Genomic DNA, 24,991 nt, shown 5'->3' on the forward strand with positions numbered 1-24,991 from the left:
TTCCTTCCCCCATTCCCCCGCTCACCTTCGCTCAGTGGGTTGATGCGGGAGGGGGAGGGGGAGGGGAGTGGAGAGAGGGAGGGCTTAACACCGTAGCCGCTAAGATCTGCGCTTGCAAAGGTAAACAAAATTTATCAATAGTATGGCCACTATAATGCCCTTGTCGTAGTGCTACTGGTTGGAAAGATCGCCACAATGAAATTTCTATTGTCTTGTACTTCTAGCCGGTAGGATCTCATGAGGCTTAGAAAATACTACCGGCTAGAGGTTCAGCTTTCATATTTAGTCAACTTTGCTAATTGTTACCACAGTTTCCTTCAAATTTTACTTTTTCTGCACTCCAAATTAGTCTTACACTTCTTTGAATCACAATTTTTCATGAATACGCATACACTTATTTATTTTTATATGGTCCTGTACCTTTAGCTGGTAAGATCTGAAGGGGCTAGCGCTTTTAAAATACTACCGGCTAGAGGAACAGCTTGCATACCCAGTTGAATTTGCTCAATTTCTATTACGATTAGCTCCACATTTGACTTTTTTGCACTCCAAATTAGTCTTACACTCCTTGGAATCATTTTTTACAAGAGTACATTTACATTAATTTTTTAAAATTTGCTCTTGAACCTCTAGGTGGTCGGATCTAAGGAGGCTTAGAAAAGACTATCAGCTAGAGGTACAGCTTGCATATTTAATCAACTTTGCCCAATTTTTACTGCAGTTTGCCCATTTTACTTTCTGCACTCCACATTAGTCTTACACTCCTTGGAATCACTTTTTACATGACTTCCTTTACATTTTGTTCTCTTTTACTTAGTCTAAAAACCTCCAGCTGGTAGGATCTTAGGAGGCCTAGAAAATACTTGAAGTACAGCTTGCTTATTTAATTGATTTAAGTTACACTTGAATCATTTTTTTCAAGAATACCTTCTCTCCTTGGTCGCGTACATACCACCTACCACTACTTATTTGATAGCACAGCACTCAAGCTGTGAGCATCAAATGACTCTTTATAGGGAATCAGCTGAAACTAAAGCAGGCATTATTTGACAATAAGCAAAGGGTGTCTGGTTGGTGTTAAAACACGATAGATAGATAAGATAGATGGTTTATTTAAATCACATCGCAGCCCGAAGGCTGAATTAAGTAACTTTTACAACTTTTGAAAGGACAATAATAATCTATGATAAATCTATGTTAAATATAATGGTAAAAATGTTTAAATTTGTAAAACTTTTTCATTCTTGAACTAAAATTTAAGAAATAATCTATGTATTATAAGAAGATGCGTTGAATAGCCGGGACATTGCGAGTATGAAAGTGTTATTTGCCCTATTGGTGTGAACGCGCGGCAAAACAAAGGGACGATTTTATCGAAAATTAAAAACAACGTTATTTTTCTGTGGCAGTAATCCATGTAGCTTATGGTTGGGGTCGGCTACTATGGCGTCAAACAGTTTAGTGCATAGCTGACTATGGTGTTCGGTTATTGGTGTTATTCCCAAAACTTCGCAGGCTTTGTTGTAGCTCGTGCTGGGCAAAATTATCGATAGTGCCCTTTTCTCGATATGTATGAGCTCGTTCTTAAGGTACTGCGGAAGCGCGTTGCATAAAACCGGAACTCCGTAGTCTATCGTAGATCGAACACACGAAAGATAGAAAAGAACTAGGTCTGAAGGAGGTAGTCGGGCCCGTTTCAGCTGTACAAGAAAGTATAGTTTTTTTGCTGGTTTTCTTTACTAACTCGTTAGTGTGGGCGTTCCAAGTTAAGTTGTCGAGTGACTCCACAACAGTATGAGACTAACATGGAATTTAGAAAGGTTTTTTTCCATAAATCAAGAAGTAAATAAAACGAGCTAAATTCACCCTAAACGTACAAAGTACCTCTAGCCTGTAGTATTTTCACTACAGGCTAGGGTAGGCAAAGTCCACTGAGAATGCAAGCTGTACCTTTAGCCTGTAGTATTTTATCAGCCCTCTAAGATCCTACCAGCTTGAGGTTAAAGACCAAATAAAAATAAATAAATGTATACGTATTCCTGGAAAAAATTGATTCAAACGAGTTTAAGACTAATTTCAGTGGAGTGCGGAAATAGTAAAATGCGAAGGAACCCATCGTAATAATTGTGCAAAGTTGACTAGATATGCAAGTTGTACCTCTGGCCGGTAGTATTTTCTAAGCTTCCTGAGATCCCACCGTCTAGAGGTAGAAGACACTAGAAATTTCATCTTGGGGATCTTTCCAACCAGTAACACCATGAAAGGGGCATATAGTGGCGATACTATTCATAAGTTTTGTTTACCTTTGCAAGTGTTGTTCTTAGCGGCTACAGCTTTAAGCTAAGACTCTGCCAAACAAGGAACTTAGGATCGACGAGGGCGAAGGAAATAGCCACACAAAATTTGGCGAAATTTCCTTGATTGACACTCAACAATGTATAAAGTAAAGCACGTTCTAATGTTCATATCTGGTTGAATCATATCGCTTGACTGTTAGTAAATTGCACATGGTGTTACTAGTAAGAATAGTCCACCATATTGCAATAGCCGACAATTTCCGATAATCACCCGCCTCGGAAACCCGTGACTAGTGCACCTCGTGCGTACCTCTAGCCGGTAAGATTTAGGCACAACTTTCAACCACAGAAACCTCGTTTCCAGGGTCTCTCTGGATCTAAATGAAGGGAAGAAGAGAGACCCTGGGAATGAGGTTGCAGCCACAGTATTGAACGTTTCTGTAATCGTAATTACAACACGACTAACTTAACGATACCGATACCTGACTTGCTTTACAATGACATGGTTCCTCAAAAGGAGCTAACTATGAAATTCTACAGCAGCACTAACTACTCATCCTTCCTCTCACAAAACCTGAAATTTAGCTTGTTTTATATCTTCAAACGAGCGTTGACAAAATCTTTTAGCAGTTTCCGCTCGAAAGCCTGATTAATAGAGAGGAAAGCTGCAGTCAGAATGGGTTAACGTCACTGCAAGAACATCAACAAAGTGGCCTGGAAAGGCCTTCTTGTTTTGCTTTCTTCGATTATTTTGAATATTTTTTATGCAAGTCACAATCAATTTCTTTTTCTTTTTGCAGAACAATTTTTGGCTGGCATTTTAGGATTATGTGCTTTACATCTGTTGAAGTCACGAATGTTTGAATTGGTGTTTCACATGATGGCATACCCGGAAAGAGAATTGTTTCATTATAAATTTGTATGATAGGATGGCAGTAGAATTAGGTATCAAGTCTTTAAGGGGATAAACTAAAAGCACCATTAGCTTCAGAAGTTTTTTAAGTTTATTAATTCCTCTAATTGCAAAACTGCTTGGGATATTGTTTTCCTGGCAGTCGGCCCAACACGGAGTTTGTTCACTTAGGTTTTTTGTTTTTTTAACAAAACACCTTAAGATATGAAAAAAAAAAATGCTAGCAAAACAATCTGCATACCTGCACCATACACAAAATACAAAGATACATCTTTTGTTCTGGATGACATCGACGTTTCCCATATTAAAAAAAAAGCAGCTGTCATTTTGCCGAATGATTAATGAATGCCTTGTAAAGTTTGTTTCTAACTTATAATTATTCAACCTCAGAGGCTTTTAGGGGTGCTTTATGATGAGAAATAAATTGGTATTTGCAGGTTTACTGCACTAAGACAAATTTTAAATTAGCGTCATACTTAGACTGGACGTCAGTCCGTCACGGTTCTCCCAGATTCGGAGACGGGTTGGGTATCAACACAAAGACGGGGCCACACTCTATTTCTGATTAGAGAATCTGACCACAGATTGTTTCACAGGCAGCCCAAGCTCACGTCTCACTTGCTCAAATTCTAAACGGTTCCTCTCGTAAGTTAACACCGAGTCACACAACGCGTGACGCTTTCATGAATTAATCGTTTGCTTTTTCTCGAGACGTGAGCTTGGGCCATCTGTGGTTGTTTTAACAAAGAAATAACCAAGTATTGACAGCTGAAGCGACCAATGGATTGATTCGACACAATTTGTCTTAGAAACAAGCCAGAAATAACAATACCTTGAATACTATTTGTGATAAGAGTACTTTATTTACTTGATTAAAAACAGATTAACGAATGTAGACGGTAGTCTCATCTAATATTTCAGTGCCTCACATGCAGATCAAAATGGTCAAATAGTGAGCTGACTTCACTCAGAACACCAACCACTGAGTCTTCTGCTGTGTAAATCAGTTTAAGGTGCATTGGCGATGAACAGAATCTCAGCGTTAGGAAATTCGGGCTTTGAATTTTCCACCAAAGTCACTTTTCCAGTGTAGTCACATCCCACATAGCAGCCGGTTTTTACGTGTTTGAGCATGGTGTAGCTCCAGAAATAGTCAGGCTCAAAGATATCGCTTTCGTCATCATGCGAAGAAATTTCCTTGCAAAACGGAAAGCATCTTTGAGTGAGAAATAATTTTGATTATGCAATTAATGACGGACAGATTGAATGACTGACTGAATAAATTCATGAACGAGTGAATGAGCGGGTGAGGGAGTGAGCGAAATTAATTATGAATGAATAAATGAATTGGTGAAAGCTAAAATAGATGAATGAACGTTGAATTGTATGAATGAAATAACTCCTTACTTCGGTTTGGATTTCTTGTCCGCATCCAATTCCTTTCATTGCATACTGCTTGTTTAGCTTTGTGTCCGTGAATAGAAGGGCCACAGCATTGCTTTTATTCGGTGACTTATTATTCACATCAATGACCTGTATGTGAGCTATGATAAGGATTTAAGGAGAACCAGTTATCATTATTGACTTCAGCAATGAGGAGATATCGAAAGAAAAAAGACCGTCTTGGAATACTCCTCATAAAAACTAATGCAACAACCGGTTCTATCTCATGGTTCAGAGCTCAATATCCTCGTTAGAGGTAGCGGTCGCAGGTTGTTCACGATGTATTGTGTTTGATAAGTTTGAGTTGCATGTTAATGGACTTCATTTGATATTTTCTTAAGTTGTAGAATCAATGAGAAGACATTTAAGCACAGAAAAGGCAAAAATTCATATGTATCAAAGCGGCTTAAGTCAAGTTGACTCAAATTATTTCAAGTTTATCTCAATATCGAAGAGGATATCAATAGCTCTACGAGAAGTGAGTATTAAAATCCAGCGTCCTGATGTAAATCTAGTTTACTACAACGACGGGTGCGAGCTTCCGCCAAAGTGATCATCAGCTAACAGGAAATTACATAAAACGTATTAACTTCATTTGCTACAATGACTTAAAATCCTTGCAGAGGTAAATTTTTATCGTTATTAGAAAGAGCTTCAATGAGAGATGGAAGGCAACCTTCCCTTCCATCATGCTCTCCTCATCGGGTCAAACAATTTCGCGACGCCGTAGTTGCTAAAGCTTATTTTCACGCCCATTGAGGCTATTGTTTATATCACTGCATTTTTTGTATAAATAACATAACTGTTTACTTACTATCATCAGGCTCCTCAAAAGTTCCACCACAAATCACTATGTTTTCACTGGGACTCCTCTTCATAACACCACCATTTTTGTTGCTGACTGCGCTCCAAAAGCGATAAGTAGAACCTACCGTAAGTTGATGGAACTTTAAAGTCGAGTTCCCTACAAAACCGTTATCCGACTTAGCCAAGTCAGTTATATACAGATTAAATGTATGTTGGCCTCCCGAAATTGACATATTAAGTGGTGTTCGGTTCTCCTTCTCTTTAGCCTGAAAAGGTAGTAGATATAATCAGCTTAGTATACTGATGCAGGATATGCTGATTTCCTCCTTAATAATGTACATGAAAAATACTACACACTTCTGATTGGCTGAAAACGAGTGCATTCTCATGAATACGAAGCGATGATACGAATGTGAATTACAAATAGCGAGTGTACGCTTTCAAATTTCGTCTGTCTTGACTTCCTGTAATGTTTTTTTTATGTACATTATCAACAAGTAATAAAATGACTTCTCTCGAAATTTGGTGTGATAAGCACTTGAAATTTTAGAAAGACTACAAATTGCACTTTCCCTACGGGCTCGTTCAATTTTGTTCTCTTTGAAAAATTCACTCGTGCTAATTGACACCAAATTCACTCGAAATCATTTTCTTACCTATACTTATTGCATGGCTGCGTTGATGGGAAGAGGCAAGAATTAAGATTTTTTTTCCTCAAGAAAGGGAAAAACAAACGAAACAAAGCAAACAGAAACAAAACGAACAGAAGGAAAAGAAACGAAAAAAAAACAAGAGGAAAAGAAAAGAAAGGAAACGAAGGGAAACAAAAGAAAAAAACAAAGTAAATAAACAAAATTAAACGAAACTAATCAAAACTAAAAACAAACAAACAAACAGACAAACAAACAAAATTAAACTAAAAAAAAAACCAGACCTAAACTGAACAAGACAAAATAAACGATACGGGACTCACTAAACTAAAAGTCCAAGGGCAACTGCAAGTTCAACGCTTAAACCTTTGCGAGTTCGACTCCTTAAAAAAAAAAAAAAAAAAAAAAAAAAAAAAGAAAAAGTTCACCCCCACCTCAACAGGTTCACCTCAAAATATTCAATTCATTTCCTAAATCGTCGTTAAACACTCTACTTCAAACAAGTTCCATGATTAAAACATAAGATGTGCACATTGGTCATTGCTCAACACGGCTAAGATTTTGTTTGTCCACCGAGCTTTGTCATGGTATCGCTGTGAAACTTGTCTTTGTAGAGAGCGAACTCGCTATAAGGCGTAACCTTCTGAACCCATGTTAAAGCCCTAACGCGCTAAATCTCAAAATCACCAGTATTGGAGCTCTCGAGATTCTGATCGAAGTTCCACGGATTAATACGTTTTCTAATTAATTTATATACAATAACACTATGTGCTACAAAATCAGAAACAATGCAAAACGTCTGTACCTTCTTGTCACCCACGATGTGTGCGCTAACTTTTTGGTTATCATCAAACTCGTATCCATTTTCAAGTTCGGCGGCATCGTCAAATCTTGCATTATATCGCTGGAACTTGACTTGTTCTGAAGTAACATTGGGAGGTAAAACGTCGGAGAATCCTTGCAAGAACTGCTTGGTGAATCCCCTTAGATCTCCCCCTTTTTGATAGGGAAGGATTCTCTTTGTATCAATGTATTTCACATGGATGCTAACTGGTTCAATTACTTCTTGAGTCTAAAAATTTAAAGTGATTTCATCAAAACAGCAGAGCAAAATCAAATTGAGGGAGAGATGGGTTCCATAAGGAATTCAACCTCAGATCTTCTTATACTTAAGGAGAGGGGGAGGGACGAGGAGTTGGAAGACTCTCCAGGTGCTTCTCTCCTTTCAGAGAACCACGAAATGAAAAGGATGAGATGATGTGTTCCAGGCTCCTGCAGTAAAGAAGCACTTGGTTGCTGTTTTTTAAGAATCAACCTATACGTATTTTTATTTTGTCTTTAATTAATGGAATTGAACAAACACTCAATAATGAAACACACGAAAAAAAATAAATTGAGACCTGTATGTCTTTTGTGGCGCTTGAAAGGTGAATTCAACATGAGTTTTACGGGAATAATGACGATTCCTTTTTTTGTTGGGGAACACGTGGCTTATGAAGCAGTATTTAGCGAGCCCTCAGGATGATAAAGTTACTATTTGTGAGACAAACTTACTGAAATCTTTCTTTTCCTACTGCCTTTCCCTTGAAATAACTTCGCCATCTAAATAATAAAAACGAGAAAATAAAATTAAACAAAGTAACAAAATAAAACAAACAATACACACTCATCCCACAGCCTCCCCCCTTCTGAATCCTAGATTCGTAAAAACTTTTACAAGGGCATGTGGTATCAAGCTTCCCCTAAAGTGACGCTAAACCATTTAACTCGTTCTCTGAAGACATTCGATCCTGCCAATCAGTTATATACCATTAAGTATGGCGAGTGTCAGTCAGCTATGTTCTGACACTTTCCCAGTTATCGCTTTTACTCAAAGTTCTAAGAGAAAGGGAAGTTAATTCCAGTCAAAGGGGAGTTCGAGATAATAGGAAACTCGAGTTAACCATGCACGAGTCAACCAGTCAACTGATAGCAAAAGACTGGAAAAATGGGGTCAAGTCCAAGGGAAATCGGATCTTTTTCGAGTTAGCGGGCGGTCGTGTTAACCGGGTTCACTTTAGCAGGGTTCTGCTGTAATTAAGGCAATAGTATATGAAGTCTTGGAATAAATTATGAAAAGAAAAAATCTTTTTTTTAGTCAAGAATGTGGTCTTGGGTTTGTGAATGCCCCCTGGCGTCTGTGTTTTTAATTCTATTTCTGTCACTGATTAATATATCTGTCAGTAGTTATCAAAGTCAAGACTGTAGAGGCTTTGGTCTTCAGTTTGTTTCTTCGCTTTTTTGACGTGTGTAAGTCATTTTTTACTGCATTGGAAATTTGGAAATTGTATAAATAACCACATTAACACACTGCAACTTTCTTTTTTTTTTTGCAACGTTTCTTTTAGTAGTCAAGCAGGAGCAGTGTTAGAATTCGAATGATGCAGCAAGACACAAATTCAGTTCGAGACTTAAAAATATTCCACTGAATTCTTGCAATTAATTGTATGTTTAAGTTTGAGATATTCTGAAAATTTAACCAATCAAGGAGGAAACATGTACTTACAACTACTAGTTTCAGTAGTGTTCTTAGCTGCGAGGATCTTCTAATTTCATCATGTCATATATCGTTGCTTAGTAAAATGTTTCCTTAAAATGCAATGTATTCTTTGAAGCTTAATAACTTGTTGTTGTTCGCTTATTTTAATTTTAGGAAAATAATGCTGTCCAAAATGGAAAATGTTTCTACAATTATTATGTGCTCTTGGCTTTATTTATGACCTCTGGTGCTTTTGATCCTATTTCCATAACCTAAAGATTTATTTTGACCGTAATTACGTTCTTATAACTTTGACTAAGTTTTGCTCTTCACTTTGCACTATTTTTTCGAATGCATTACATAGTTTTCACAGCATTAGAGGGTCTTTTGAAGGAATGTGAATGCCACATAGTGTGTGCGTTAGTTTTTCGTTCTATTTCTGTCACTGATCAGCATATCTGTCAATAGTTATGAAGTCACGGCTATGAACGTTTTTCTCTTCCGTTTACAATTTTTTTCAGATATTACACAGTCCATTTAGCATTGAAGAATCTTGATAAAGTTGTGATAACAATCACGAAAGGAAAAGCAATTTGCTTTGCTGTCAAATAATAGGTTTCTAAACGAGGTCAAGATTTATCATGAATTGTACACACAACATAGAAAGGTCGGGAAGTTTTAATAAAAACCACGGTGAGAACTCGCCATCTGCCGAGTTATTTCGCTTTAAAAGCCATCACATTAGAGAGGCAATGGTTTCGAATGATGTTGAAAATTATTTAATCATCAGAATGCCGGGGAATAAAATTAAATCCTCCCAAAGGAATTAGCGGTATCCCATCTTAGACTTGCAAAAGTTTGTTTGACGCCTTCTTTCTTTCAACCAGATGTAATCATATGTATTTACCATGTAATCAGACTTGATGCTACTCTGGTTTAAATATTTAATGAGTGTAACCGAAGAAGTTACAATTCATAGACCCAACGTTTTGACACTCCTATGGGGGCAAATGGGGAGGCGGTCGTTTGCAGTCGACCAAGCAAAAAGAAATTGGCTTTAGAGTTAAATTGCATCTTCAAGAATGCTACAATGCCTTCTGATTTATTCAAGTAGCTCTAATCTATTAGGAATCGTTTGATATACAAAGGGCTTTGCAATTTTGGCTCTATGGCTTTTAAAATCAGACAACTACTAGTAAAAACACAGGACTCCCAACGAAACAAAGTTTTGTGACGGTACTATTCAGAAAAAAGATATCTAAATTTTATTTTCATATTGATTATTGGAGCAGGGCCATTTGAATCCGGGCTGGGACTAACAAGTAAATCAATCCCTTAAAATATTAAGAACGAATAACGAAGGAAGTTGTTAAAACATAAATTTCAGTGTATGTAGTAGAATAGTTCAACGTTGTACTTACCGTGAAGTTTACCAAATTGTTGTTCTCGCAGATGCGCGGACACAGTCTGAAGCATAAAAAATATATCCATCAGATGACAAACCTCCCCCTTTTCTTTTATCCTAAGCTAGCATTTATTAGATATAAGGTTGCATGAACAAGTGGCGTGAGAACACGACACGTGAGGGATGGGAAAGGGTAACTAGGATAGGCCTTCTTTTGGTAAGTAACTGGTATCTCTTTAAAAGATAACACAGCCGACATACCTTTCTAAAGATTCGAACTTCTTAAGGCAATTATATTTGAAGTCTTTTGTCGGAATGTGAATGCATCTTGGTGTGAGTATTTCTGATCCTATTTCTGTCCCTGATTAGTATATCTTTCAGTAGTTATTTATAAAGTCTCGACTGTAAATTTTATCCTTCAGGTTACAAGCCCCACCTTTTCATTTGTCCTAAGCTAGCATTTATTGGATATAAAGTTGCATAAACAAGTGGCTTGAGAAAAGGATAGATGGGGGATGGAAAAGGGGTAATTACTAGGATAGGCTTTTTTTAGTCACTTGTATCTCTATTTCTAAACATATCACAGCCATCATGTTTGTCTAAAGATGAGGAGTAGATAAGGCAGTCGTATTCGTATTGTTTCGTCGGAATGTGAATGCCTCCCGGTAATACTACGTTTGTCACTGATTAGCATATCTAATTAATAGATTTGTGATAAGAACCACAATAGGAAAATCGACTTGCTCAACAGTCAAATAATAGTTTTAAAATATTACCCTTTTTTTCGATCGGAGTGTCGGAACAATAAATTTCGTTCCGAGCTTTAAATAGCTTTTTGGTTTCAACTAAAATAAAAAGCCAAAGAAGAGGCGAAAGGAGCATCATCACAATTAATACTGTTTTTAATCGTTTTCGACCTCCAAAAGTTGATGCAGATTAAGACAACGAAACCTGCCCCGACATGTTCGCTTAACGATGCGTTCTGAGAGTTTATGCACGTACTCTGGCGCTTTTTGATGCTATTTCAATCGCTCAATGAAACATTCGGTCTGTAATAATTATAATGTGTGCAATCATTTTCCTTTATTAGATTTCGTCTTTCTTTTGCGTTTATCATGAACGGTGCGCACAACATTGAAAAGTCGGAAAGTAATATTAAAAACGTCGCTAGGACGCGCCATTTGTTAGGTTATCTTAGCGTGTCGTTTTAAAAACCGTCACATGAGGGTGGGAATGGCTTCGAACTGAATGATGTTGAAAATAATGAAAGAATTCAGAATGAGAAAGAAAATTAAACCCACTTTAAGGTATGAGCGATATCCCATCTGAGGCTTATAAAAGTTTGTAAAATACCCTATTATTTCAGCCCACTTATAATCATATGTATTCACAAACCATGTAATCAGTGTATGTGGACAAATGCGAAAATTGTCGAACAAGAAATGAAGATAAGCCCTAAAAGGAAAATATCTTTCCATCAGATATGCGAGTTTTCGTTGTTATTGCTATGGTGTATCTTTAAGAATACTATAAAACTTTCTGACTTGAGTCAAGTAGCTCTAATCTATCAAGAATCGTTATATTTGCAAACGGCGGAAGAATAAAGATTTAAATTTCATATTCAAATTGATTATTGGATCAGACCATTTGAAACTAAGTGGGAACTAACTAGTAGGCCAGTCCCCTGAAACATTATAAAAGAATAGCAAAGGAAGTTGTTACAAAGTTAATGTCCAAATTTGGTCATCCTAAAACTCTGATATTCGTCATTTGAAATTAGTCATCGACGGACACTGAAGCGACCCGGTATAGCTTCACTTCTCCCACGATGATTTAACGCTGTACCTACCTTGAAGTTTACTTACTTGTTGCTCTCGCAGATACGACACAGACTGAGGTGAAGTAAAGTTTATCAGTCAGATGGCTTGCCTCTCCCTTTTCTTTTGTCCTAAGATGGCACTCATTGGATCTGCTGTTGCATAAACAATTGGTGTGAGAACCAGGTCGCCTGGGGGAAGGAAAAGGACCTTTTTTTAGTAACTTGAACAAAAATTGCTATAATCAAGAATGTTGTCGTGGGTTTGTGAATGCCCCCTAGCGTCTGTGTTTTTAGTCTTATTCCTGTTAATGATCAGAACCTCTGTCAGTAGTTGCCAAAGTCACGACTTTAAAGGTTTTGCTCTTCAGTCTTTTTTTTTTTTTTTATTATAAGTGTAAGCAAGTTTATACTACATTGGAAATTGGGAAATTGTATCAATAATCACATTAAGACAATTCAACTTCTTCTTTCTTTTGCAACGTTTCTTCTGAGCCGTCCAACAGAAGCGGTGTTGGAATTCGAATGATGCCGAATTCAGTTTGAGACTTGAAAATATTCTACTAGATCATTGCAATAGCTTATCATAGTTGGTTAAGTCTGGACAACAGAGTTTAATTAAACAAGGAGGAAACACATCAGATATGGTAGCTTGGTGAAATGCTTCCTTAAAATGCTCTTTATGCGTTAAAGCTTAATACCTTGTGGTTGTCTACGTAGTGAGAGGGAAAAAATTGTATGTGAATTATTTTTGAAAGTCATGCTGCCGAAAATGGCAAATGTTTCTATCATTTAAATGTGCTCTTGACTTTGTTTCTGCCCCCTGGCGCTTTTGATCCTATTTCCATCACCAAAGTATTCATTTTGTCCATATTTGTTTTTTGATGACTCGAAAGTTTGTTCCTCGGTTTGCAATACATTTTGTTATGTATTGCCGTCCACACAGCACTGAAGAGTCTTAATAAATTTGTGATAAGAACCACGATACGACAAACGATGCTCCTGGTTGTTAAATATTAGCTAGACTTCCAAAGAGGGGTCAAGTGGTTCCAATAAGGAAGTATGTTTTGTAGAATTAACTTCTCTTGAGCTGGATCATCGGAGCGATGACTCTTTTTTACAGTTTTGAAACATTTTGAGACCTCAACTGAAACAACCGCCAAAGAAGAGTTGGGAGGAGGATCATCATGATTTATACTATTCCTTATTAGTCGTTTTCGACCTGCGATAGTTGATGTAGGTTATATCTTCCAAAACTTCAGGCCTTGGATAATGAAACATGCCCCGACATGTCTGCTTAACGATGCGTTAAGAGGTTTTGTACACGCTCTCTAAAATTTTAATGCTCTTTCTATTGCTGAATGATTCATTCTGTCTGGAGTTTTGGTAGTCATCATGCTGAAAATATTGTGTGCATCACTCGTTGAGGATTGACACTTTCCTTCCTTCAACCCAGATGTAATCCTATGTATTCACAAACCATTAATCACTATGTGCGGCCAAATGCAGTGTTTTTCCTTCGCAGTTGAATAGCAACGGAAATGAGCCATGATAAACGTAAATGGCTTCCATTGGCTATATGAATTCATTTGTTATGATCATACTCACAACATCATCAAGAATGCTACAAAGCTTTCTGACTTAAGTAAAGTAGCTTAGTACCACACTAATCGAAGACTTGGGGGAAGGGAAAGGATGTACAAGATAGGCTCGTTTGTGCTTGTGTGATGATGAGGGTTAGTAATGACGGTAATTAAATTTGTGTTAGAGCTTATATTTGGAGTATTCTGAACATAATGATATAGAAAAAAAATGGTTTTTCTTTTCGTGCATATCTTCAGGCGATTTAAAGCTTATTTCTAAAACTGATTAGTATTTCTGTCATTAGTTTAAGAGTCACGTGTTTAGAGGTTTTGGATCTGTCTCAGTTTCTGATAAGCTACTGTACACCTACCCCTCCCCTAACCCAACATTTAGCCTAATTTTTTATCAGTTGACTGCTGTTGGTTTGGGGGATGGGTGGGTACACATTTGCGCAGACATTGATATTAATACAAGGTTTTTCTCTTAAGTCTCTTTTCCTCTTTTTACATGGTTAAGTCAGTTTTAACTTCTAAAATAGCGAAATTTCACTTTAAAGCCGCTAGCAAAGTCACGTCATTAATTGATATGGAAGGGGGGGGGGGTGTGGGGGACTTTCACTTACCTTAGACGGCAAAGCCACACTGAAACCTTCATCTTGTGGTACAACAAATTGTGAGTAAACGGCAAACAATTTTGGTTATTGGCTGAGAATTTTTTTTATTATGGTATTTGGTATATTTCATTTGAAGGTGCAGCATTTTTGATCGTTTTAAATGTATGTATTTGCAACATTTTGTCTCAAGAAGTTTCTGGAAAGGGTAAAAATCAAACCATAATCCATTTTTGAATGGATTATGGTCATTCATTGATGTAAAGTACCTTCCTCCTACCCTTTAAGTCTTAGGTGAACATAGAAAAGCTTTTCTTCCTTTCTTTGCTTTTAAAGCAGTTATTTTCAAACATGTCTTCCTTAGAATATTACATATGCCAAATGTCCCGGCCCTTAAACTGCAGTAATCAAATCTCTCAACAGATGGCCAGGGGTTCTGAGGGTATTAGCATTAACCAACTGAAGCAAAGCTTTCACGCTCGACCAAATCTATATATTTTGGTTTCAGATTTTATGAAAGGGTTCGTGTAATGTGGTCACGTATGTTTGGGAAAGTGTTGCAAATGAACATGTATCTTATCATGACATAGGAAATGTCCCAAGTTTTTGAGACATTTAGAGGTTTCTTACCCTCATAACTGCAAAAACTGCCGAAACCAGTGTTTTCCATTAATATAGTACACTCATGCCTAGGTGTCTTTTATTTCTATTTTTAATATCAATCTTTTTTAATTAGAATACGATAAATGAAAGTATATAGGCGTGACAAAGCAAACAAATGACTCGAAAAACGTTATGTTCAAGCTAAAAGCTTTTTTATTCATTCTAAGTTCTGTATAGCAGTGGGCAGTTGTATAAGAGCATGATTGTGTAGTTCTTATCATTTGAATTTTTATCAGGGCCCCAATTGATAGCGGTGTTTAAGGCATCCGAAAGGGCTACCCTAAATAAATAAATGTCTTCTTCATCTTCTTCACATGATCCTGACTGTCTTATACGCTGGTCAGATGTAACAATTCCAATTACGCTATATACGATGTGACGTAAATGTGATAAGAGTGCGTTATGTAGTTCCATAATAACAGATTGAGGATGATATTCAATAAGCTTTTAGAACTAGAACTTCTTTTCGGATATTTACGTGTCTAATTGATGAGATTCTAAATTTATCATGAAGATAATGACCTAAAAACTAAAAGTAATAAAAGTAAGAAAACATGAGCTGTTCAACCCGTGGCTCTTGATCAAATTGAATGTGAGATTTGTCTATCTGTTACGCAAGGTATGCCTCTATGTCTTTCTTGGAAATAGCTACATAAATGCGTAATTCACGAGGAAGAAAGAGCAATGACTCACTAGTTGTCTTTTGAAATTAACGCGCCACTCGTTCAGCGTGGAAAAGAATCTTAGGACTCGGATTGGTATGATCAAAACTTTTCATCAGAGTTGTAAGGCCATTGCGGTCGCATCCCACGTAGAGATCGGTGTCATAAAGCTTGAGCATCGTGGAGCCCCCGTGGTATTGGGGCTCAAAAACCACGCTCGTGTCATTGTCATCAATCGCATCTATTTCCTTGCAAATTGAAAATAGCCTTGAATTAGAAATGGTTTCGCTGAACATTCGGCTCATCATAATTAATTGTTAAATTTAACGCGTGCGATGGTTACGTTTCATGTTGCACGCGCGCATTCCGTTGAAACTATATTTCAACCAAAATTGGCAGCAATTTCGCGATCTGATCGGCCAATCTGCCGCTGTCGATTACCCTACAGACAACGCTTGCTCGCGATAGCGTTAATGTATCACGCAATGGTCACACATTAAAAGAATGGTTGTAATTTACGTTTTTGACGTCGATATTGAGGTCAAAAAACAAATCGACAGTGTTGTAGCGCGGAATCCGAAGGTCTGAGGTTTGATTCCTCATGCGGACTCAGAATTTTTTTCTTTGTCCCACGCTCATGACAAGACGAAAAACATCTTTCTCTATTTAGAACATGACGCTGCTGATCCTTCGTAATAGACTTCGCTCACCGTACAGTCTCTGCGGCTCATTAGAGTGATTTAGCAAGAGGACGGGAACGTCATTTCAGAACGGGAAAGCGCGCGGATAGTCTGGACACGACTCTTCTCCGACTTCCGGTGTTGGCGTTGCCGTTCTCTCCAACAAGTTCAAGACGTCATTACGCTGGTTTTCCCGTCGCGATCAAAACGCTTGGGATCTTCGTAAATTTTGCACCCATAAACGAGACAATGTTGTTTGGAATTATGTCAGAACTCGTTTCCAGGATAACTTGGTCCTTTCCTTTGTTTTATTCGGTGTATTTGGGTAAATTTACCGCAACATTTATGCTGGATTCCCGAAAGGAAACACGATCGTTGGCAAGCGCCGGATCCAAGATTTTAGGGCTCAGTACACTTATGATTGAGCAAGGCTTAAACGACGAAAGGGCTTTATATGATACAGTTCTTTAATCCTGTATGAAAACTCTAAGAAGGGGGTGCTGTTAATTTATCACGAATCAATTCATCTATCAATTAAACTTGCTTCATGTTGAAGTTTATATAAATGAAATATCACGACGCTTACCTACTGTATTATTCAGTGTTATTTGTTGTTATTGTCGTTTTTACCGTGATTGAAAACCTTTCTGCGAATTGAAGTCAGAGATGAAAAAAATTGAGAATAGATCGGGTTTGCTCTTTTTTATGTTTGAAATTTTTGATCAGCGCCGGTGAAAACTAAGACAAGAAAGTCATGCTCTAGCTACGAAACAAAATGACAATCAACTTCATTTCGGCACGGCTTTTTAAATCTATTAATTTGATTCAGTCTTGAACGACTTTATTAGTTAAAAAATTAAATTAAACAAAAACCAAAAAATTATAAAACAGGAACAAAGACTTATTCCTAAATCTAACTGTTTCGTTGGTGACTAGTTTAAGTTAATTTCACTCTCATCGTAAACAACTCCATCGTTGGGTCGCTTGGTTTCTACATGGTTTTGCCATAACCCCTGATAATTCCGTTCAAAATGCAATTCCAACTCTAAGAAGGTGGTGCTCAAAGAGATGTATTGTCATAATTGATAGGAATATTCAGTAAAAACGGGAAAAACGACGACGATTTTCAAATTATCCCTTACAAAATCATGAAGGAAAACGAGTAGTGCTGAAATCTAGTAGCACGAAACGAAATGACAGCGACCCAAATCATGGAAAAAAGTTATATAGTGGGCTTCAAAATTTGATAGATGAATCAGCAGACTCGAAACTTAACTGGAATGGAATAATTTTAAAGTTTAATTGCCCATGTGGATTCATATTAACAACTTACTTGCCGTATCTATAACTATCCTCTGTTTGCACTTGTTACATAACTCTCAAAAAAGATAATTTCTTTGTCTTTGGAGTGGTCTATAAAACCGAAAAATCAAAGGTGATGGTGAAGATTCTCGTTACAACGAATGCTAAGTCACTTTAAAAATTTTCAACACAATGCGACGGCGTTCTCGACCCAGTTTCTTATCGGCAGTTTTTGCTGCGCGCGCCGTTCTGGAATGACCTTCCCGTCCTCTTGCTAAACCACCTATTGGTAGAGTATGGGAGCGCGGAATCCGAAGGTCTGAGGTTTTATTCCTCAGAGATCAATATGTTACAAACTCAGTTGGTTGCACCCGTGAGTCCACGACATTTTGACCTCTGTCATGACGAATATCGTTGTCGATAAGAGTACAGACCACAGTAAAACACTATCAATTTATTAAATCGCAGTAATTATCGCAACGCTTGTCTAGTAAAAAGTAGAATTAAAAGACGCGTTATCTAGTGGAAAGTTTCAGTTCTGCAGAGACAACCAAGCTGTCTAGTTACTGTAATTGCTAAAACCAGTTGTTTGCTACAACGTACGTCTCGATACGTCAATTAGAGAGGCAATAAAGAAGTACGCTATCAGTCTTTCATGTTTTGTTGACGTTAATCGTCTGTTTGTTTTGTTTTATGAACAAATTAATTAATAAACGCTAGACTTAAAGTGGTTCCTTACTACGGTTGTGATTGGTTGTCCTTCTCCATTTCCTTTCATTGCGAATTTATCTTCGAATAGGAAGGCAAAGCATGGTTGGTCTACTGGCTTCTGTGTTTTATCCTTAGTAGTCATATAAGCTATGATCACAATGGAAGAAAACGAAAAATTTTAAAGTCGAAGCCTATATGTGAAAATCTGGGTCTGACTTTTTAACCTTGATGGAAGTTCACCGAATGCGCATAACCCCAAATTTTAACCTTCAAGCTTCAACGAAGACACAAAAAATTGTTAAACGAAAACAGAAAAATTAATAAACTTACAGGATTGGAACTACAAACGATTAAGAGAAAAAAAAAATGAAACGAGGCACCCATAGAGTGCAAAGAGTAAAATGTATCAATTTGCTGCAGATATACATCGTGGAGCGAGAACGACACGTTGCTAACCCATTGCGATATTTTATTGAGTTCAAACGACATATGTACTGTGCAAACAATTATGCGCGATCTAATTAGAGGGGCCCGACGTTTCATCGCGACAGTCAAAAGCATACCTGATTGCACTCTTATGGCACTTATTAGGGTGAAACTTAGCCAGATTCTTTGTACGGTTTTAAACAATCATTTTACAACAAATTTTTTCGTGCATGTTAAAGGTACATGATGCAGGATAGCATAAAAGTCTACTTACTATTTTGATGATCACTATTTTGATCTCTTCCGTTGCAACTCACTTTGCCATCGTTGGGATTCCTCTTCATAATACCATCTCCTTCCTTGCTAAACCTGCTCCACAGTTGATAAGTGGCGTCTTTATAAATTACCTTTTCGCTCTGCAAAGGTCACATGAACATCTCATTGTAGCATGACGATCTCGCGAAGTCTTAACTTGATCTCCATCGAAAAGTATGAGCTAGTTATGTATAGTAGTTATGTATGTGGAGTAGCAAGTAGTAGTCTTCTTCTCGTTTAGCTTTTTATCGTAAGTGTCCTGAAACTCTTAGGGCAACTGACTCATTTGCAAGTTTCCCGTCTAAACCTTTTATAGTTAGCCTTCTAAAATAAATTAAGTTCGCCCCCATCTCTACAGGCGCAACCAAAAGATTTCAACTCATTTCTTGAGGAAAAAACGTATTCCTTCTCGATCGAAATCATGATGAATTTCAATCCAAATGCAATGTTCTTTTTTCTGAGTCAAACGCTTGATCACGGAAACACCCTACATTGCTGTGAAACTCTCTACTTCAAACGAGTGCCAGAGTTAAAACAAAAGATTAAAACATAGAAAGAGACCAAATAAAACAACCAAAAAATAAACGCTCAACCGTCAGCACTCCACTGACTCCCCTCCGAAGAAAAAGGGAAACAAAACAAGACAAAACCGACCAAACAAACAAACAAACAAAAAAAACGGAAAAATTGTTGAAAAGAAGGAAATCAATGTATTTGAACTTAGGCCGAAACTAGATCTTGTGAGTCTGGAGAGTACGAGGGAGAATGCGAGAGTAGAGGGAGGAATCCTGATTTTAACATAAACGCAAATTAACTCTTAGGAGCAAAACACTGTTTCATTCAATCTTTGCACACTAATTTGCTTCTCAATGATTGTTTTAAAGCCCCTGGTAAATTCTGCCTCACTATACTTTTATCTTATGAGGTGAATACAAACAGAAAGCCCTCTGTACTCACATGAATGTGTTACGCAAGAAAATACGTGAAAAACTATGCATGTTTAACTGTTAAATTGAGAGACATTCTTTACTGACATAATTTTCACTCTTATTTTATCATCCATATATAAGCTTCATATGAATGTCAAAGGCGCTGAAAAAACCTTTGAAAAGCACGAGAGAAATATTGTCACATGCCTTACAATTAGTTCTGAATCCTAGATGCAAGAAAACTTCCACTGGCATTGTATTCTCGAGCTTTTTGTTATAGTGATGGAACTCACTACCTAGAGACATTCGATTCTGCGATTTATTGCCATTATTTAAAACCAAATTAACGCTCACATCTACTCGCCATCCCAGGGTTAGACACACGAGAAATATTAAATTGGGACTTGTATATCCTCTCTGGCGCTTGAAAGTGGAGTTCAAAACGAGTTTGAAGGGGATGATGACAATTCCTTTTTCGTTGAGAAAAGTTTGGCTTATGAAGGAATATCTAGCTCGCCGTCAGGCCTAGGATGGTACAGTAATTATTTGTGAGGCAAACTTACTGAAGTCATTCCTTCTGCTTTCCCAGCGCCTTTCTCTTGATGCCACGACATCTAAATAATGAAAACGAAAAAATGAAACTAAATAAACAAACAAAAAACAAAAACAAAAAAACAAAAAAAACAGAGACCTCTGCAAAGGGCACATGAATATATAATTGTAGCATGATGATCTTGTGAAGTCTTCACTTGATCTCCATCGAAAAGTATGAGCTAGTTATGTATAGCAGTTATGTATGTGGAGTAGCAAGTAGTGGTTTTCTTCTCTTTTAGCTTTTTATCATAAGTGTCCTGAAAATCCTTGGGCAACTGACTTTTTTGCAAGTTCACCGTCTAAACCTTTTATAGTTCGCCTCCTGAAATATAACTTCGCCCTCACCTCTACAGGCTCAACCCAGAACATGTCAAATTATTTCTTAAAGGAAAAACGTATTCCTTCTCTTTCGAAATCATGATGAATTTCAATCCAAATGCAATGTTCTTTTTTGTGAGTCAAACGCTTGATGACGGAAACATCCTTCATCGCTGTGAACGCTCTACTTCAAATGAGTGACATGATCAAAACAAAAGATTAAACAACAACAAAAATAAATCTGTGCTGAAAGTGTTTCAGAAAAAGGACTGAACTACCCAAATAACGAATTTTTTGGGATTAAAATTTTCATGAATGTTGCTTTGAATACATGTAAAAAAAGCCATTATCGAGATTCACTTTTCTAAGTGCATATGCCATGAGAAAATTTGGCAATGAGTGAATCAGACAGAGTTTGAATGTAAAATTTGAAATTTTTTAACCTGCAGTGGTCAATGAAAAACTTTTAAGTCATTCCTGTCATCAGTTTAAGCATCATAAACTATTTGCAAAACCAGGCGAATGTTCTGATCGAGTTCTGGGATTTCAACATTTTATTTAGCAATTGAAAAGGAATAGGCAAAGGATTCAGATACTTAAACCTCTTCATATTTTATGATCAATAACCACTTAAGTATGATCTTTCTGGTATTATCATTTTTCTTTACTGAGTCATCTCCTTTTAGCTGGCACGAAAATTTCAGAAGCCTTCCTTAAATATAAAGCTAACATCTGAAGAAAATCAGTTGCACACAGGTAATTTGAAAAATTATGGGCAAACTGTTCACAATTTCATAAGTTCCTTTTTTTATTAAACTGGACCCCAAAAAATGATAATAAAGCAAAAAACAATGAAAGAAATTAGCTTGCACAATTAAGATCTCAATGTACAATTCAGCGGTCTTTCTTCTTTTAAATAGTAAATTTCACAATTTTCAACTGAACGTGACAATTCATCGATGTTTGCGAAAGATTTTTCTTTTTTTTTGAGGAGGGGGGGGGGTGGAAATAAGTTTTATGCCATCTTTAAGCATATCTTATTTCTGGATATCTACATAGTCATTGGTCACTTCATCGTATTCCTTGAATGTGATCCTCTCGCCTGTAACAGATAAGTCTTTTCTGGAATCGATCACGAAATTCCAGAAAACGTATTCCTTTTTGACAGGATGTGAGTTTCTTCGTTTCGTTGTACGTCACATGGATATTAAGCATATGAGACATTCTTTCATTCCAAAAAATTCAGACATAAGTCTTAAGATTTCTATTTTAAACTTCTTTCACCTTGCATCCTTTCCTTCTTTTTCTTGTAAGATTGTCTTTCGTATCTCCCTCGACAACCCAAAAGACACAGCCTAAGGGCCGTTGGGTGTTCGTGCCCTAACCGTAAGCAAACTAAATAATTGTGTCCCGTCCTCTCATCATTAAGGGTCCTTGTTTATTATATTATTCTGATACTCACAATTTCATTATTTAAATGAATAATAATAACAAATGATATGAAGATTTTAGATATATGAAAATTCACATATTTGCACTGCGGTGGAGAGATGAAATTAAGGGATCCTCGCAGCTAAGAACACTACTGAAACTAGTAGTTGTAAATAGGACCTGAAAAAAATTCAGGCCCGTACGGGATTTGAACCCATGACCTCTGCGATACCGGTGCAGCGCTCTACCAATTGAGCTAACAAGCCAACTGGGAGCTGGTCAATGAATTGGGTCCAAATAAACATCCAAGTGAATGAAGACTTTAGATATATGAAAATTCACATATTTGCACTGCGGTGGAGAGATGAAATTAAGGGATCCTCGCAGCTATATGATATATTTGAAACTAATGCCCTTCTTGAAGTTAACTCCAAGCAACCTAATATTCTTCAGTTCGCTCTGACGAGGGGTAAACGTTCAAAACGTCAGCTTCAGTGTGACCAATTTACATCATCAACTGAGCTGGTGAAACCAAATTATCTTGTAACATTAGCCGTTAGTATTCTTTGCACCTGGTTTTTAACGCCAGAACACTCTGTAACGCAAATCCGAGTTGGGTTAGAAATGAATGCATCCTTAGTATCATTGCATTTGAACGCTAAATACTGTCACCCTCATAATTTAAGACGATTATTAATCAGCATCCGCGGTTGGACTCACGGACATTTATTTAAAGGTGCGTGAGTTAATTTTTCCAGGAAATCGAGCACTAAAAAATTTAACGAAAGGCCACATAAAATTTCGTAATGACGAGCATTTTTCGGTCCAGATAAATGGTAAAATCTGTGAGTGAAGCTCTGCCGGTGTTCTCCAAAGCAAGAATAAGAATATTATTAGTTTTTTGATTAAAATCACAAAAATGGAGAGTCTTTTGAAGGTCTTTCTCACTTTTGCATTTATTATGAATAGTGCACACAACATTGAAAAGCCGGGAAGTTTTGATAAAAACCACGCTAGGACTCGCCATTTGCTTGGTTAAGTCGCTCTAAAAGCCGTTACATTAGAGAGGCAATGGTTTCGAATGATGTTGAAAATAATTTAAGCATCTGAATGGGGGAGGAAAAGGAAATCCTTTTTAAGGTATTAGCGGTATCCCATCTTACGCTTGCAAAATTTTGTTTAACGCCTTCTTTCCTTAAATGCAGATACAATCATATGCATTCACCATGTAATCAGTTTATGAGGGCAAATTGGGAGGCGATTGTTTGCATTCGAAGTAGAAGAGTAGAAGAATTGTAAAAAAAAGAAATCAGCTTTCCATCGGATTAGCGAGTTTTCGTTATTATTGTTAAGTTGCATCTTCAAGAATGTTACAGTGCCTTCTGATTTAATTCAGGTAGCTCTAATCTATCAGGAATTGTTTGATTTACAAAGGGCTCCACAATTCTGGCTCTATGGCTTTTAAAATCAAACAACTTCGAGAAAAAACTCAAGACTCCCAACGAAACAAAGTTTAGTAGTGGTACTATTCAGGAAAAAAATATTTAAATTTCATTTTTATATTGATAATTGGATGAAGGCCACTTGAAACCAGGTTGGGACTAACAAGTAAATCAACCTCTTAAAATATACAGAACGACTAGCAAAGGAAGTTGTTAAAAAGTAAATTTTAGTGTATGTAATAGAATAGTTCAACGTTCTACTTACCTTGAAGTTTGCAGTTTGCCAAATTGTTGTTCTCGCAGATACGCGGACACAGGCTGAAGCATAAAAAATTTTCTAAAGCTAGCATTTATTGGAAATAAGGTTGCATTAACAAGTGACGTGAGAACAGGACACGAGGGGGATGGGAAAAGGTTACTAGGATAGGCTTTTTTATAAGTAACTGGTATCTCTTTGAAAGATGACACAGCCGACATGCTTTTCTAAAGATTCGAACCGACCTCCTAAGGCAATTGTATTTGAAGTCGTTTGTCGGAATGTGAATGCCTCCTGGTGAGAGAGTTTTTAATCCTATTTCTGTCCCTGATTAGTATATCTTTCAATAGTTATATTTAATGTTCGACTGTAAATTTTACAGGCTTTTCTAAGTCACTTGTATCTCTTTCTAAAAATATCACAGCAATCATGTTTGTCTAAAGATGAGGACTAGATAAGGCAATTGTATTCGTATTGTTTCGTCGGAATGTGAATGCCTCCGGGTAATACTACGTTTGTCACTGATTAGCATATCTAATTGATAGATTTGTCATAACAACCACAACAGGACAATCAACTTGCTTAACTGTCAAATAATACGTTTGAAATATTACCTTTGTTTTCGATTGAAGCGTCGGAGCAATAAATTTCGTTCCAAGTTTTTAACAGTTTTTTGGTTTCAACTAAAATAAAAAGCCAAAGAAGAGGCGAGAGGAGCATCATGACAATTTATACTGTTTTTAATCGTTTTCGACCTCCAAAAGTTGATGCATGTTAAGATAACGAAACGTGCTCCGACATGTTCGCTTAACGATGCGTTCTGAGAGTTTATGCACGTCTTCTTGCGCTTTTTGATGCTATTTCAATCGCTTAATGAAACATTCGGTCTGTATATAATTATAATGTGTGCAATTAGTTTTCTTTATTAGATTTTGTCTTTCTTTTGCGTTTATCATGAATAGTGCACACAACATTGACAAGTCGGGAAGTTACGATAAAAACCCCGCTAGGACGCGTAATTTACAAGGTTATATCGGCGTGTCATTTTAAAAGCGGTCACATTAGAGTGGGAATGGCTTCGAATGATGTTGAAAATAATTTAAGTATTACCATGGGGGAGAAAAATTGAATACACTTTAAGGTATGAGCGGTATCCCAACTGAGGTTTGTAAAAGTTTGTAGAATGCCTTCCTTATTTTAGCTCAGATATTAACATATG

General features: G+C 37.0%; 1 protein-coding gene across 1 annotated transcript; it reads right to left on the reverse strand.

The window, feature by feature from the left end:
* Positions 1 to 4,048: 4,048 nt before the first annotated feature.
* On the reverse strand, positions 4,049 to 23,787 carry LOC131779828 (uncharacterized). Its single transcript, XM_066160119.1, has 7 exons — positions 23,782 to 23,787; positions 10,050 to 10,095; positions 7,665 to 7,712; positions 6,916 to 7,182; positions 5,468 to 5,726; positions 4,618 to 4,754; positions 4,049 to 4,407 (listed from the first exon to the last, which is right to left on the reverse strand). Exons 3-7 carry the CDS (start codon positions 7,710 to 7,712, stop codon positions 4,219 to 4,221), a joined length of 900 nt encoding a protein of 299 aa, XP_066016216.1. The 5' UTR covers positions 10,050 to 10,095; positions 23,782 to 23,787; the 3' UTR covers positions 4,049 to 4,218.
* Positions 23,788 to 24,991: the final 1,204 nt, after the last annotated feature.

This window comes from Pocillopora verrucosa, chromosome 13, assembly GCF_036669915.1.
Source record: "Pocillopora verrucosa isolate sample1 chromosome 13, ASM3666991v2, whole genome shotgun sequence".
Lineage (NCBI taxonomy): Eukaryota > Metazoa > Cnidaria > Anthozoa > Scleractinia > Pocilloporidae > Pocillopora > Pocillopora verrucosa.